The sequence below is a fragment of the Vespa velutina genome, chromosome 12 (genome assembly GCF_912470025.1).
Source record: "Vespa velutina chromosome 12, iVesVel2.1, whole genome shotgun sequence".
In the NCBI taxonomy this organism is placed as follows: Eukaryota; Metazoa; Arthropoda; class Insecta; order Hymenoptera; family Vespidae; genus Vespa; species Vespa velutina.
In genome coordinates, this window is record NC_062199.1 from 5257411 (window position 1) to 5275488 (window position 18078).

At 26.0% G+C, this 18078-nt stretch overlaps 1 protein-coding gene and 1 long non-coding RNA gene across 5 annotated transcripts; one reads left to right on the forward strand and one right to left on the reverse strand.

Annotated features, from left to right (window-relative positions):
* Nucleotides 1-13119, reverse strand: LOC124953566. 4 transcript variants are annotated; one of them, XR_007102255.1, is made up of 5 exons: nucleotides 11614-13119; nucleotides 6834-8161; nucleotides 6174-6672; nucleotides 6006-6071; nucleotides 2-1799 (listed from the first exon to the last, which is right to left on the reverse strand). It is a non-coding gene; the product is annotated as an uncharacterized LOC124953566 (long non-coding RNA). The 4 variants fall into 4 exon arrangements; XR_007102257.1 differs by lacking the exon at nucleotides 11614-13119 and having other exon boundaries at nucleotides 1-1799; nucleotides 6144-6672; nucleotides 6834-9235; XR_007102254.1 differs by lacking the exon at nucleotides 11614-13119 and having other exon boundaries at nucleotides 1-1799; nucleotides 6834-9191.
* Nucleotides 12582-16659, forward strand: LOC124953565 (translocation protein SEC63 homolog). The gene is made up of 12 exons (XM_047505098.1): nucleotides 12582-13001; nucleotides 13344-13446; nucleotides 13541-13655; nucleotides 13726-13831; nucleotides 14033-14256; nucleotides 14363-14524; nucleotides 14589-14817; nucleotides 14891-15036; nucleotides 15119-15266; nucleotides 15342-15831; nucleotides 15945-16236; nucleotides 16307-16659. Exons 1-12 carry the CDS (start codon nucleotides 12878-12880, stop codon nucleotides 16445-16447), a joined length of 2280 nt encoding a protein of 759 aa, XP_047361054.1. The 5' UTR covers nucleotides 12582-12877; the 3' UTR covers nucleotides 16448-16659.
* The last annotated feature ends 1419 nt before the right edge of the window (nucleotides 16660-18078 follow it).

An 18078-nucleotide genomic window follows, 5' to 3' on the forward strand; every position in this document is an offset into this window, starting at 1 on the left:
ATAAAATAACGATGAGACTAGTGATGCTGGTTACAGAGATAGAACATCTTTAAATGCCTAAAAGTTAATCTTAAAAATACAAAGGGTTAATATTTAATTTGTGTCAGTTCTATATTAAAGGCATCCATCTACTTGAGAGTAAAACTACTCGAAAGTGTTTCTTACTAATGAAAATTTCGTTATTCTCATGTATCCTCACTTGAATCCTACAATAGGAACTATTTGATTTTAATAACTATTCTTAAAGGTACAATGTATTAAATTGAAAAAAAATCTATAAAAAGGCTGTTATCATTAAAATCTATCAAGACTGCAGAGAACTTTTTCTTCTCCGTCGTTTGACTTTGGTAATTAAATAAGAATCTTATACTATATACGTAAGTTTATTTGATAATATAAAATAAATTGTACAAAAATCTGTGTAACAATAAAGATCTACTCACTAGTTATATAACAATAATAGTAAGTACTATATAGTTCTTTCTTAGTTGGCTCAATTTAGTTTTCTTTTCTTATGAAAAGATATTGATTTTTTTTATATAATATTTAGTCATTTTGTTATAATTCGGTATTATTCAGTGTATTTGAAGACAAAGACAAATTGCTTCCTGGTTATATCTGAATCCGGCATATAATATATATATATTAAATAGCTTTGGTCCTATCGATGGACTTCTATCGTTATTTTGCGTTTACTTGATTTTTTCACGACTTTTTAATATTTATTATTTAAATATGAGTAAATTAATCTTACAAATGAGTACATTTATATCTTATTATTTTATACGTATATATTAATTCGTCGATCTAAAGAATTTCTGAATGTTTAGTAATAAAAATATAATTATATTTCTTTGGTTATGCTAATGTCATTAACTATTTTCCTTGCTTGTTAAACTATTAAACCATATATTATTATGTGTCTCTCTCGAACTAAATTGACGATTTATACTAATATGTTCGATTGTTTCATGTTTATTGAATTCTATTTTAAAATTATCTTTTCTAACGGTTTACATATTTATAAAAGTATTCATATTTAGCCCATAGCTTCCTGTATCTGTTGATTTTTTTCTCGGTTTGTATTTAGAAAAAATTAATTAGTGCTGTAAAAAGTATGTATTAGTGGGAAATTTTTTTATGTAATATAAATATCAGGGCGTTTAGCTATATGGTATCAAATATTTTCTATAAGTTCACTAAACACATCCTAGTAATGCAAGCATTATTATTCAGTGCTTAGTTGATATCGAATGTTAGTTTATTCATAACAGTAATTTCTAGAAGTATAGAATAATCCAAAAAGTAAATATGTATTTCAGAACGGATTTTATCAAATACTTAAGTGTAGGATAGCGAAGCTTTTTAAAATAAGTGAATTTTTTCTTTTTATTTCTTTTAATCATAAGCAAACCGCGTGGACGTTTCGTGTAAGTCCTGGCAGGCATTTATCTGAGAAGACAGAGGGTGCTAAGTATACAAAGTAACAGTCACTATATCTACTCTTTTCTATTATTATTTTTATTTCCTTTTACTGACTATATATATTATTATTTCACATTAAATTTCGAACCTAAACAAAGAATTAATCGATATTTTTTATATTCTATAAATTTTTTATATCCATTATCTCCTAAATATCATATCTTATAATATTTTCTATACAATAGAATAGTAATACAATTTAAAGCCAGTTGACGGTCACCACGTTGTTGCACTAGTTCCCATTCCACGCTCGTCCTGGGTGCGTCGTTCGAGGTGCACTAACGTAGTTAATGTCGATATATGTAGATGAAAGGCTGAAAGTAATAAATAAGAATATAATTCATAACAGAGCCGAATAGGCAATAGAAATCGATATAGAGATGGAAGATAACTCAACGTCAATTATTAAACGTCTATTCAGGCAAATAATATAAAATAGAAAATCGAAAACAAAATTTCGCATAAACAAATTTTATTCCACATTTTTTACTTATTCTTTAACATAGAATAAATAAGAGTCAATCCAACAAAATAAGTATACGTTTAAAATAACGCCTTTATTTCTTTGATTGATTAAGCAAACGCAGATGTCTTGTCTCACATCGAGTTCATGTAACACTATCTCTTTTACTTTTTTTTATAAAGGGAAAGAGAATATATGCATATATATATATGTATACATACAAATGTATCCTTGTCTCTTTTCCTATTTGTTATTGGACAAATAAAAATAATTAACTATCGTATATTATCATAATTTTGTTTCCTTAATTGTAAAGATTACGAACGTGTATTATTAAATGAAATAAAAATTTACAGAGAGTTGCAAGTTGCATAATATATATATTTAAATATAATTATTTTCCTAAACATTTATTTTAAATAACAAAGAGAATATAGATATTCTATAATAAGATATTTCTAATGTGATTAATCATCTTAGAAAAAATTTGTAATTCGAAATTACATTCTTTTACATTTTAATGGCTTTTGCTATTAATCTGACGTTATTTAAATTATATTTGAACCAATGTGAAATATGTACTTAGAAGCGAGAGAGAGAGAGAGAAATGTGTAAAATCATTATGTATAATTGAACTTTTAAACAAATACTTAATGTTTCAAAGCTTCATTTAAACATATATATAAAATCGATAAAATTCGCAAACTTTCTATTAAATATTCTTATCGAAAGGATATTTCAATGATTCTTTAATCTCAGATACTTCAATTTCTGATATATTTTATAATACATGCATATCTTTAACGGTAATACACCCACACTATAATACTTAATATAGTCATATTACATTTTTTTGTAAAATAAACAGGCATTTAATTTTCTATAATAAATTAAAAATTTAGTGGGGATCTTGTAACGTCATCATTTGAATACATTTTATGAAAGATTCACTTAATGGCATTAATATCTATTATTTTCAAAAATAATAGTGCCCAAAAGGCATTATTTCCAACGTAGTTGTGTTCTATAATTTATTTAATCTGGTGTTAATATTAAAGTTAAAAAAGTAGTATAAAACAAAGTATTTGTGTAAAATTGTGCATTTGCTTATGTCAGTAATCACCTCTCTAGTAATTACATATATTCTAAGAAATAAAAAAAATCTTTTGATTGTTTATATTGGAAGAAAATTTTATAATAATGGATTTATTTTACCTTTCTCATTATATCCGGAATTCATTCTAAAAATATACCTTCCTTATCTACGAATACCTATCGCATTTATACAGCCGCAGAAAAAAATGTATATACATGGAAAAGAAGCATGGAATTAAAATATACCTACAAGACACAAACATTCTGTACATATTATATTACCTTTGGAGATATAAAAACAGAATAATTAATTTTAAATTAAATTTTTCTAATGAAATATTTCAAATGAAGATATTAATGTCACTTATATGAACAATTTTATTTTTTAACCAATAAGAATGTTTACAATTGTAGAATTTTATTATATAGCTAGATATATGGAGAAGAGAGTACGGCAGTCATTGGTAAGATGTCTATAGACTTATATTCAGATACGAAGAAGTAATTTTGAATATCTTTTATGAAAATAATCAAATAGAATTTGTTGAAAATCAAATTCGCTATATAATTCGAAAACGGATTTAAATAGGAGACGGATTTTTTTATTGTTTAAATGTGTTTAAGCCCCCTAAAATATTTCTTTCTTATTCTAGGACACTTTGTATAATACTAATAGCATATTAATTATAACTAGCAAATTTTTTCTACATACTATTAATGTATTAAATATATTTGTCAACTGAATTTCGTTATAAAATTTCATGACTATAAATTTATCGATAATAAAAAATTCATTCTTATCTACTTAATTTTTTTAACTTAGTTCTGTGCTAAACAATGATATAAGTATTGTTAATGTTAAAGTACTAAGTAGATCGTATTTATAAAAAAAATGAATATGTTGATATTGGAGTTTTCTGATATAATGATGACAGATTTAATAAATTCTTAATAAATATTAGTAGATACATAATATTAATATCAAGTAAAGATATCATGCCTGATTTTCCATGTGTTAAATTAAAATTTGTGCAAGCTTTTTATATTAAAGTTTGGAGGCCCTGAATATTTAAAGAAAATAACTAATTTTTAAAAATTATGGCATTTTCGTATAACATGGTATACATATTTACATTTTCACAGTCTAGTAGTACATTATATTATAAAGTCATTGTTTTATATATAAAGTAAGGAACCAATGGAACGATCTTAATGAAGTACTCTTAATTTGTTCGCGGTAATGATAACTGAAAAAAGTGTCAAATAATTTTTTTGTAAGAAATAGATCTGTCTTCAAAAAAAATTTTTTTTAAGAGTTAAGCATTTTAAAAAGATTTAAAAATATACTATCAGGATATAATTTAGATATAAATCTAACTTTATAATAATAATAATAATTTTTACTTTGTATAAAAATTTAGTTTTTTTTTAATCATGATTCTTGTTGTAGAGAAAAATTCTAAAAGCAAAAAATTAAGATTTTAAATAGGTTGGAATTTGACGAGAAAGTAGTAACCATTGCTAAGGATATAAATTTAAATAAGTCAATAATCTGAACAATAAAAAGAAATAAAAACAAAATAAGAGCTATAGTTTCTTCTGGATCTTCATTAAGTTTGAATAGAACTGCTTGAATAAAATATGTTTTAATGAATAAAATGAAAAAATCGATATGAACAGAAGATAACTGTTTCAAAAATTTGCCTTTAAATAGTTATGTAATAAAACAAAAGGCACTTAAATTTTATGAACATGTAAAAGGACTTGAATGGGTTTCTTATAATTAATCACATAAGTATGAATTTAAAGCTAATAATGGTAGGTTTAATAGATTTAGAAATAGATTTTTCTTGTACAATACCAAAATTATGGGAAAAAGTACATCAACAAATATAGAAAAGATTAAAAGATTTTAAAAAAATTTACTAATGAAATGTTAATGAATTTGCCTTATTTTGGAAGAAAAGAAAAGATATTATTGAATTGATTAATAGTTACTAAAATTTAAAGAAAAATGAACTTACACACTCCTACGATTCAAATAATAATAATAATGAAGAAAACCCATTACAAATTTTTAGTAAGTCAAACCAACATTTTATTTTAAACATATTAAATGAATTATTAGAATTGACGAAAAAGTTAGAAGAACATTTTACTAATAATGACCCCAAATGATTTGTTAACAATTATAAAATCTTTTATATGGTGGAGATATTGTTTTTTTTTATGGTGGAGAATGAAAATGTGTGTAATCAATTCATGTATTCTCTACAAAACTGGAAAATTAAATAAAAACGAAACACCACATTGTAGTATTTATAATATATTAAACTCTGAGTTGATTAACTCATAAAAAATTTTGACCAAGAGAAAGACTTTCCTATTCTTCTGATATCAGGTTAGCAAGCTTCATATAATAGGTAAAGATATGAAAAAGGATTGTATTGTACGCCAAGAAACAGATAGATGAAACGTGTGATTACTATTATACTTGTCCAGATATAACCCCAAAAGATTGCTTTTCTATAGGTACCATAACGCAGAGAACTTTAAAATGTTAAAAACAAATTTAATTTATATTAAAATAAAACAAATTAACAAATTCAAACATTTATGATCTATTCTTTTCAAAAATTTATAAAAACGTGCTCGAATTGTAGTTCTATTGGGTTGGCAATTAAGTGATTGCGGATTTTGTCGATAGATGAACTTTACACTTTCCGCAATCACTTAGTTGCCAACCCAATATTATATCAAATAATGGTAGGAGTACAAAATATTAAAAAACTCAATTGAAATATCTTTTAAACAATATAGGAAAAAGTAGTATGAGAATAATATACTAATTATTTTCTTTAATGTCATATAAATCAGACAATACTGTTAAAAGTCATAAAGATTGTACGAAAACAGAATTGATTAATTAAATAACTAAAAATTAACAAATTAATATATTTACCATTTGCTTCTTTTAAACTTATTGAGCTTTTTATCATCCTTCATTAATCATTACTAAGTTATTAAACTAATTAAAAGAAAAAAATTATAGTTTATATTAACAAATAAAAATTATAGTATATTTAAACACAATACATACTCGGTAATTAATATATTGTTGAACTATTACCTTTGCTAACTTTTTATACAAAAAACATTCCTCAACATGAAGTTTTTGAGCAAATAAGGATTTAATTATTTCAATTTAAAACTTTTTATTGTTTTTACAATGAAAAAACTACTTTTATCTAATGATCTCGACAGAAATATATTAGAGAAATTCTTCGAATCATTATTTTAAATAACTTTTTTAAGAACACACACAGAACTTTGCTTATGAATATCGATCATTAATAATTAACACGTTGCCGCACACTTTTAATTTGACGATCGTGCTCAGAAACACTTTTTTTTCTTTCAATTGTTCATGACTGCCATATAAAATTGAGCGTCATTCGTATATTTGGAAGCGAAAATTATCACATTTTGTCACAGTTTTTTCTTGAAAACTCTCAACGGTTGTAACTGTCATTTACTTATCACATTTTTTCTCTTCCCAAAGCAAATGGCGGCTATGACCGTTGTGACGACTATACTTTTTATTTGCTTTACTAATTCAAAAATGGTTCCTATAAATAAAAGAAAGTAAAAAGGCCTAAGCTTAACACAAGAAAATTAGTTTCAAACAAAATTATCATTTGCAATTTATTTTGCTTACAAAATAATAAAAATAAAATAAAAATTAATTCGAGAAACAAATTAAAATTCAAGAAACAAATTATATACATACAAGAAAAAGCATTATATAGGAATCAGCTTTACTGTAAATTAAAGGATTCGAAGCATTCTGGACATAATGGTGGGTTTTGCGGACAAATTTTACATCTATATGACGTCTCTTTTCTAATGTTGTTAGCCAAACATTGTCTGCAATGTAGAAAATAAGTTTTACGTTGAAAATCAATAGGTTGAGGGATCTTTTCCAAGAAATGTTATTGTGTAGAACCTATGGATGTCAATGATAATGAATTTATTTGTTTCGGTCGAGCACGCGTAGATGTTAATGCCACTAAATTCTTTCCAGAAATCTCAGTATTAGGTAATGTGATCAATGATTGTAGCAGCAAATCTCTAAATTGTAGGAATGTCGTTGATTTATGAAACTATTGATAGATGAAGTAGGAATTCCAAACACAGAGGTCTAAAAGATGAAAAATAAGTTTTTTATACCATCTTATCGAAAATCGATGATGGTATAAAAATAATAGGAAATCATTTGATCACACTGTCAACTCCTGACATATTCAAATTATATTCAGCTATATCATTTGGTTTATTCTTTTTTTTGTCCAAATTTGTTGGTAACTTCCACCATTTCGGGATGATAATTTGTTGTTATAAAAAGAACGTTCCATTTATCCCGCCATTTCGATGTTCGCCCTTTTTTAACTTCTTTGATCTCTCTTCTTTCGGATTACCTTTTCTGTTAGAATAAAGCGTTCCGGTCGTGTGTGTTTTATATGTTAGCAGCTCTTGACAGCTCGATACTGTTGTAAAAATTGTCCATAAAGAGATAATGCCCTTTACCCAAACATGGTTGCATCAATCGTAAAACAAAATTACTAGAGTGCTTGGTTTCAAATAAATGTTTCCCATATTCATTTGTGCAACTAACAAGTGTCTCAATTATATTTCTTGAGAACAGCTGATCAAAAATATCTTTCGCACTAGAATACTTATCAGCATTCATTTTAATGTTGCATTCACCATCGTTAAATGCAAATTCAATCAATTTCTCTTTATTATCATACCACATATCGTCATCGGCGATAATCCTCTCATTATCTTTCGTTATTGGTGAACAACTTGCACCATCGTCATCAGCAGAATCATCGATATTTTCTAGTGTCTCCTCATATGACACTATCAAACGCGTTGAGTTGCCTTCTTCCTGCGTTGAGTTACCTCACTATCGGCGCTAAAAGAGTCTGTTTCAACATCGAATTCTTCCGAAACAAGATTCTGATCGTTATCAGTGACGTTCGCAGTCACGTAATATTTTTCTAATCATTTTCTTCTCTTTTCCGCAAAAGTTCATTTTAGCGATTAAAATTTATCCTATATAAAGCGAGAAATATATGCACTTATACACATCATTCACAGTAATATCGAAACAAAAATTTTTACTAATTTATGAAAAGATAAAATGTAAAATTAGCCGGCGGAGTAAGTATACAGGTGTCAGTGTGTAATAATAATATAATATAAAAGAGTATTATGTAAATATTAATAAACTTTAAGAATACATAAACGTTATATACTAAAAAGGGCTTAAATGCAAACCGAAACGTTTATGCATTCTTAATATTTTTTTATATTATATTATTATCAATTTACATACACTGATACCTGTGTACATATTCTGTTGGCTAATTTTACTTTTTTATTTATTAAATTTTGAGAAGAGTAATGGATCTGTGTCTATTTAATTCATGAAAAAATACTCCAAGAATAAATAGTTCGTCCTTACAGAAACACACATTTTAACTAAGTGAACTAAAATATACGAAACGTTTGGTACATGACTGTTATAATCGTCATTTGTCTCTGAATACGAAAATATTCCGAATTGTTAAAGCATGAAATATCGCACAGAAAAACAATTGATATATTATCTGGAATGTTACATCTTTTTTTTTATGTATTACTGAATAATTAACAAATAAATGCATTAGTACAATTTCTACTAATGATATTCCTTTTTTTATTAATTAAAATGTGCAAGATGGCTATATCTGTCATTTGCCTACATATCGCCAAAAATCGGACGGCTATAGCCGTCATTTGCGGCAACATGTTAATGGCCACCATTTAAAATATACATGTTTTGATCATGGAAGTATCACACCTTGTCCGTTGTAATACAAATACCACACCGTATAGCTTAAGGATATATCACACTGGACAAAATCTATTAGGGAATGGCACTTTATTGAATACCATGACTGGTCACGTCTCAATCTTCAGATTCGGCTAAATTTATCCGATAGAATGATAATAGAAAATTTCTTTTGTACTATTACACGTCATTGGCATCACGCGACATGAGTTATATCTTATGAAACGTCGTCGCGCCTTTAACATAAACTAACCCTAACAATTACTATATTGAGTTATTCATCAGGTGAAATATACAAATAATTTAAATGTAGAATCATATCTGATGAAAGTGAAAATGAACATGAAAGTAATGGATATAGATAACAATAATAGAAATTAAATATGGTTTAATTCAATTGTCAAAGAAGCCAATTAGAAATCTTTTTCGAGTATATCTGGTATTAATATATAAAATATCAAAGTTTTAAAATATACTTGTCTAATAGAGGTTTATTTATTATTTTTAAATGAAGAAATAATTTAGATGATTTATTTTGAATGATCTTATCATTTTAAAACTACTTGATACATTAAACTTTCCGAATGAAGTTAGCTAGAAGTATTTAGAAAGTTTATTTGTTCAGTAATTGCGCAATCAATAATTCATTCTTCAACTACAACTTCGGGTAAGAATCTCATATCAAAAATCGACGTCGGTTTCCGGACAACCCAATAGTTCAATAAATATTTTAAAAGAATTAAATAAGACATAATTTATAAAGAACATTACAATTTGTTTGGATTACTTCTTTGTCTTTTTAAAAATTGAATAATATGAAAAGTATTTATTTGCACAATCTACTCCTTTCATATAATTATAATGTAATATTGATATAAACTTTTGAATTAATAATTTTATCTATTTACGCCATCGTATTTTGTTAATCGTGCAATGTATTGCTAATATCAAATTTATATTTTTTTCCCCATTATTCCATATTTGTATAAGATCATTATTTCTATGAAAAATAGTTGACTACCTCTGAGTATTACTGATTGAAATTTTTAAAGTAATTCTATTTCTCTGAATCTTATAGTACACTTGTATCTTCTTTTCTTAAGAATTTGAGCTATTTTGACATTATAATAATTATCTTGATAAATATAATGTTGCATAGTTGTATAAAGCTAAATAAATAAAATCTTTAAAGATTTGTTTCACAAGTATATCATATTTCATTATTTCTGCAGGATTACATGTTCTGAGCCTGCCATATCATGGAATATTATGACATTTAATGACAGTTTTTGATAAGATTTATATATTTCATAAAAGTTTTTCTAAAAATAATAATAGACCGAATTCTTTACTGAAAACATTATTCTGAAAACATTACTATGTGAGTAATGTTTTCATTGTCAGTGTTATTAAAGTTTTTTATTATTTCTGGTTGTGCATTATCCGAGTAAATAGTTGTGTTCGTCAACTTAAGTTGATATTGATGAAATTGAAGTGGAACCTTCCTGATTATTTACAATTAATATTAATAACATTAATTATTTAATGTTATTAATAATTAGATATATTAATGTCAATTATTATAACTGATGTTATTATTCATATATATAATTCCATTTTCTTTCCTTGGAATCTCATTTTTGATCTGAGAAGATTTTTAATGCATTGATTTTAATAAGTATACATTTGTTATGCTGCAAAAAATGGTGAACGCTGGGCAAACATATCGAAAAGGCATTAAGCAATTAGTATTGTTCAATCAAAAATCTTGCAACTATTGGAACACATTTAATATCTTTTCATATCAAAAGTGAGATACCAAAATTATAACTTAATAAGATAAAGGAAAATGAAATATGTATAATGATGTCAATGAAAATAATTACCATTAATTAATTTAAATAATTAATATCATTAATGTTAATTGTAAATTATCAGGCAGGTTCCACTTCAATTTCATCGCTGTTGACTCAAGATGACAAATATGTACTCGGATATTGGTAATGCATAGTCGGAAATAACTTCAATTCAATACAGTGTGTAAAAGAATCTATAAGAGATAGCTCACCTATTTTCAATTGACTAAACAATTGTATATAATTTAACTTTGATCCATGTAAGTATGACACAATGTAGCATAATTGTGATAAAAATATTATTGCAAATGTAAATCTGAGAGAATAGTTATTTATATTTTACATATAGCTTTAAAATATCTTTCTAAAAACTTAAAAGAAAAATTTATCAAATCAAGAGCACTATATAATCTATGTAAAGGTATGTTACTGTGAAAAAAGAAAAGTAAATGCAATTCATATATTAGAAGAAAAGATCGGAAAACAGAATAGAATTCAAGAAAAAAAAAAATGATATTTTAAAATGTTTAATTTCTTTAACAGAAAATAATGTAAAATATATGGATAAATAAATAAAAAATATTTTGATTTATTTAGTTTAAATTAAGTTCGATTCAGATCAACGTCTTCATCTAACATGATAAATAGCATTAGATAGATCATTAATACTTTTTTTTAATAACTCAATAGTAATATATAACTGATAATATATAACTTGGAGATATTTTTGGTTATTTATTGGATGGATTACTTTATATCCTTATCCAAAAAATATAGTTTATATAGAGTTTGATCACAATATAAAATATGCTTACACTTGCTTTAAACATATAATTGAAAAAATACATCCAGCAGAAATCTTTTGCTATCGGCAGTGCTTATTAAACTGCTTATTCTGCTGTATGCAACTGTCAGCATGGAACGCTATAATGATGTTGTTTATGATACAAGTTCTAAATAAACTTCTGTAATAAACGTATTGGTTGGCGAAAAGAATACATATGTCGATATTGCAGTTTTCTAATATAGTGACGACTGTTCTTACAGATTTAATATAACCTTAATATATATGTATACATTAGTAGATACATAATATTGCACATATTATATACCATGTAAAGATATATCCACATATTATTGCGTTGCCTGATTTTCCATGTGCGAGTTTTTAATATTAGAGTTTGGGAGTATTGACAAAATCTGATATTATATAAATTCTAAATAAATCAGAATAAATATCTTGAAAGAAATATTAGTTTTTTTAATACTGTGATTGTTTTTACAGCCTTGATAAATATTAGTATAATACATAATAATATAGTATTTTCTATATTAAAAATTTTAATACTTCGTATATATAATTATTGTTTTTATGACTTTTAACGTATTTGCTGCGAATGTGTTTTAAAACAATAAAATATAGTTTATGCTCGTCTTAAAATAATTATTATTTAGATGTGCATTCTTCTTAATTAATTAATCTACGTCATCAATTTAAGTAAGTATATTTTCCTAACTATATTTTAAATTAAGAAATACGTACAAGAGTTTTGTCTTTTCAATAGTACTAACATATATACTATTATTGGCTTAGTATTAACGAAGAAAGATAGATTATTATTTATTGTAATAAAAAAGAAACTTATTAATAGGAAGGAAGAACGAGCTTCGTAATTACTAATATAACAATTTAGTTGGAGAGAGAGAGAGAGAGAGAGAGAGAGAGAGAGAGAGAGAGAAAGAGAGAGAGAGAGAGAGAAAGAGAGAGAGAGAGAGAGAGAGAGAGAGAGTGAGTGAGAGAGTGAGAGCTTAAAAAATGGAAAGGAATGAAAAGAAGAAGAGGGAGTGAAAAATAACGGTGAAAACTGGTAGAAAGAATGACAAGTATACTCATTTTTGGTGAATCGTCAACGTTACCGAGAACGTCTATTGTATGCCGGACTTAAAATTATTCATCCGCGGTCTATGCTGAGTTGGCACTCTTGACGAAGATAAATGTTACACTTTAATGATGTACATGATGGAACCGTGAATTCAAAGTATAACTCGATTAATTTAAATATTTGTACTTAATGAGCTATGAGCGGACAGAAATTTCAATATGACGAAAGTGGAGGGACGTTTTTCTATTTCCTGCTTTCATTTTTGGCACTCCTTTTGATACCCGGAACATATTATCTATGGCCACGTTGCCCAAAGCAAGGTTAGAGTATATCAGTTTATTTAAAATTTATTAAACTCATGAATCGAATGGCGACGCTTTTCTTTATACTTTATTGCTCTTATTGATTGTTTTTACTTTAGTACAGAATAAATAAAGTAATTGGCGAAATAAACTTCGTGTAATAACTAAATTAAAAAATGTTTCATAAACTAAATTTAAAGTTTAATGTTTAATAAGAGATATATTTTATATATCGTGTATTATCTTAATTAAGCTCAAAGCTTTTCAAAATTTATAATTATTAATATGTTTTTGATTATTACCATTTGTAAATAAGTTATGGGGAACAGATAGTTAAAATTAACATTTTTCTCTTTGTAGATCCGGATAAAGTTTCGAAAGAATGTCAGTGCGATGGGTGCAAAAAGAAAAAAATCATTTTACAATCAAATGAACCTTGGAAAGAAACAAAAGCATTGTTTACGTAAGTTTTATATATTTTTTTGTAATCTAATTATTTAATTTAACAAAAGTATATACTAGATACGATTGATATCATAATCTGTACATTATCGTAGGAAGTTTTTGATTATTCTGGGATGGATAATTCTTATATTACTAGCATATAAAGTATCCCAATTTGATTATGAAATGGCAAATTTTGATCCATTTGAAATATTGGGAGTTTCTCCTGTAAGTATAGATAATATTTAAGATATTTATTTAATTAAATAACTTAATTATTAATCTTATCTTCATTAAGGGCTCATCACAAGGTGAGATTAAAAAGGCATATCGTAAACTTTCATTGATTTTACATCCAGATAAAGAAACAGGAAATGAAAAAGCGTTTATGAAGTTAACTAAAGGTTAGTTTATAAATGAAATGAACAAAGTATAATTAGCTTTAAATAATATGAAATGTATCAATATATATATATATATATATATATATATATTTATATAGAGCTTGCATATATTGTATATAATAAAGTATATTGTTTCTGGCATATTAACAAATTTAATATAAAATTTAACAAAAATTATTTCTTCTTTTAATATACAATTAGCTTATCAGGCTTTGACAGATGATGAGGCACGAAAAAATTGGGAAAAATATGGAAATCCAGATGGCCCAGGTGCAATGAGCTTTGGAATAGCTTTGCCTTCTTGGATAGTTGAAAAAGAAAATTCAGTTTGGGTTTTAGGTTTATACGCATTGGTTTTTATGGTAGCTTTACCTACAGTTGTTGGAACATGGTGGTATAAAAGTATTCGTTATACAGGAGATCAAGTAATTCTATTTTATATAAAGATTAATTTTATTGGATATAAATTTGTAATGTAAGTTGTACATGTAAAATGTATTGTGTATATTTAACAAAAAAACAATTTCTTAGGTTTTATTGGCTACAACTGAAACATATTACTACTTTTTTATTAAAACCCCATCAATGACTTTAAAGAGAGTTATTATGATTCTTGCTGCATCTTTTGAATTCTGTAAGAAACGTAATGCAGAAATAATTGAAAGACATACAGACATTGAAGAAGTTCCTTCGGTAAGATCTTTATAAAATTATGTTTTTTTTATATTTTATATACAATATTTCTTAATACTTTCAGCTTATCAAGCAATTAACTAACTTAGGAGAAAAAAATAAAGAAATACCATTATGTCATCTGTATTCAATAAAAGCTAGAGCTTTACTTCATGCACATTTGTCACGTATATCATTAAATCCGGAAACATTAGATAAAGATAGGCAGTATATTGTAAAGAAATGTCCATATTTAATCCAAGAAATGGTTGCATGTGTCAATCAAGTAATTTTTCTAGCTTATGCAAAACGAGGTATCTATCATATATATTAATATATAAAATAATTTAATGAATTTCTTATAAATGTAAATATATTCTTTTCTAGTTCCACGAGTACCCAGTATAAAAACTATAGAAAATTGTATGAAACTGTGTCCAATGATTGTTCAGGCATTCTGGGAATTTAAAAATCCTCTTCTTCAACTTCCACATATTTCTGAGGATAATTTAAAATACTTTCTAGCCAAAAAAGTAATTACTCTAATATTATTTTACTGCAAATTTTTTGTAAATATAATTAAAGGTAGCAAATGTATATATATTTATTTGATAGCGCCAAATTAAGAGCCTTCAACAATTTGCACAATTAAAAGGAGAGGAAAGAAGACTGATTCTTAGAAACTTGACGGATAGTCAATATGAAGATGTTATGAAAGTTCTTGGAAATATGCCATACATAGAATTCAAAGTGCGGTCTGAAGGTTAGATTATTGCTTTCTATCACACAATAAGATTACTATTCAATTAAACCAATTAATATTTCATTTGAATTTTAGTAATTGATGATGAAAATCCAACGGTGTATACTGCTGGTGCTATAGTAACCGTAACAGTATCATTAACACGCAAAGACATGAAACATTTATTTGGTGATGACACTGTTAAAGAACAAACTATGATAGATGACATCAAAGTAAGTGGGGAAGTTAACGAAGGTTCAGAAGAACAAAATCAATCTGTGAAGAAACCAGCATGGCTTAGACAGAAGAAAGGTCAGAAGAAACCTCACAAAAAAGGTACCAATAAGAAAACAGCCCCTGTAAAAAATATACAAGCACAAGGACAAACAACACAACAGAGTAATAATAGTACACAGCAAAGTAATACGCCAAACACAAAAAAGAAAGAGGACAAAATAGAAAAAGAGTCTTCCAAAGAAAAATCTGATGTTAGTGATAGTGAAGCTGATAGCGATAGAAGTGATGATGAAGACAGTAATGATAAGAAAGATATGAGTATTGATGATGATGATACAGAATGGGAAAGGTAATAATTTATAATAAATCATTAAATATTTTAATCCTATTCCATAATTATTTTCAGTTATGTATATAAATTAAAAATATGAAGACACGATTTTTTCATATTATTATTTATAGATTTCAACAAAGAATTTCAAAAAGAGAAAGAGTTTTAGAAGGAAGAAGTAATTTATCACACGAAGTACATTGTCCACTTTTTCCTGATGTTAAACAAGAATATTGGTGGGTTTATATCTGTGATCGCAAAAGTCAAACTTTGCTGACAACTCCAGTACATGTTACATCTTTAGCACATTCGGAGGAGGTACAATTACGTTTTACAGCACCTCGTTGGCCGGGACTATATACATTTACAGTATGTTTACGTAGCGATTCATATCTTGGTTTTGATCAGGCACAAGATATTAAGGTACATCATATTGAAAAATTAATTTTTGTTACTAATTATTTTCAAATCATTACATTAATGTGATTGATAGTTGGATGTAAAAGAAGCTCCCGAGGTACCAACAGAACATCCTCAATGGGATATTTCGGATGAAGAAACTGCAGAGGATGTGGATGCAGTGGATGAACATTCCGAATTCACAACTGACGAAGATATCAGTGATAATGAATAATATCTATTTATCTTATATGATCGGATGAATGGATATTCTAAAAATCCTCATTTCTTTTTTTTTTTACTTGCTAAGTTAATGTAAATTTGTCTTTTATACATGGAATTGCATAATCGTTGATGTATGTGGACAATCTAGGAAATAGTATGGTGTGTAATATTTCTCCATGACGAGAAAATAATAGTAAATAAAGAACATGATATTTATTTTAAGATCGTTGTTTAATTTTTAATCTCAAACGTGCATAGGATTGTGTACTTTATAATATACCAATAATCTTATTTTCGTGTTTATATATTATATGAATTTTCGTGGTTTGTAAATCATATTCTAATAATTAAATATATTAATAATAAAAGATTTATTGTGTATATTACAAAAAATATGTATTGTATATAGTTTTTAATAACAATAATAACATAGTACACATATACAAAGATATGATATTAAAATTTGATGTATTGTACATTTATGTATTATATGTATATGCTGAAAGAAATCGAATTTATAATTACTATAATTACACATTATTCGTAGTAATAAACAATAAAATCTGAATCAAGAAAAAATTTAATAAAAAAACTTCTACCATAAAAAAAATGTGTAGTATAAACAAAGTATATAAATATTAGTCACTTGCTCTTTATAAGTAACATCTTATCTTACAAAATTACATTTAATTATACTTTACAAGATTATCACATTTTAATCTACATTTTATAAAGAACCTTACAATGCAAATCTTTACTGTAATAAATTTACATTATATGTATGAAGTAACATATGAATATAAATCTATATAAAAATTAATATTATGTTATTTATACATATGTAATATATAAATTATTTATCTTTTTTCAAAGTTATGAGTATTTCTGTACATTTACTTTTATATACAATATATATTATTACTTATGATAAATGTAAGTTTAATATATTTTCTTCATTATAACTTATTTTCTTTTAGCATATATATGTATATATATAAGTATATGTAAATATATGTTATTTGTAACAATCAGATATATACATATCGATATCTGTCATATCCTACATACGTTAAATTGTTTAATGCCATAAATATTCCTCGTTGAGAATTAGAAATGCGTAAACCAAATATTCGCTTAAGTCACAAAATTAAAAATCGTTCGCAAATATTTGAGTATCTTTAAAAAATATTTTTTCTTAGTTTTTTTCATTTTTTCATTTTTTCTCATTATTTTGTCACGTCATTTATTTAAATATAATTCTAAAATAAGTTTAAAAACACTTATTACATTGAATTTCTATAGGCTGAAGATTAAGGATTTTTTGAATCCTAAATCTATTCGCGCGCTTATCCCTAAAAAAATCTTTCAAACAATAAACAGTCACAAGCAATTGTCAATACCTTACATAGATACATTATAATACTTATAGGTTATGTAAATTATTTATCTTTTCAATATATGGTGACTTTACATCTTAGTCACCAGAATGAAATTCTTTCAGAAAAAGGGCGCTAACTAATGAGTGGTCGTTAATGAAAGTATCAAGACCAATCAGTAGCGACTAGATTATGAGAGTATACAGCGATCGTTGTGACGCGCTAAAAATAAATGATGAAATACACGTATTTTTTATTAAAATTC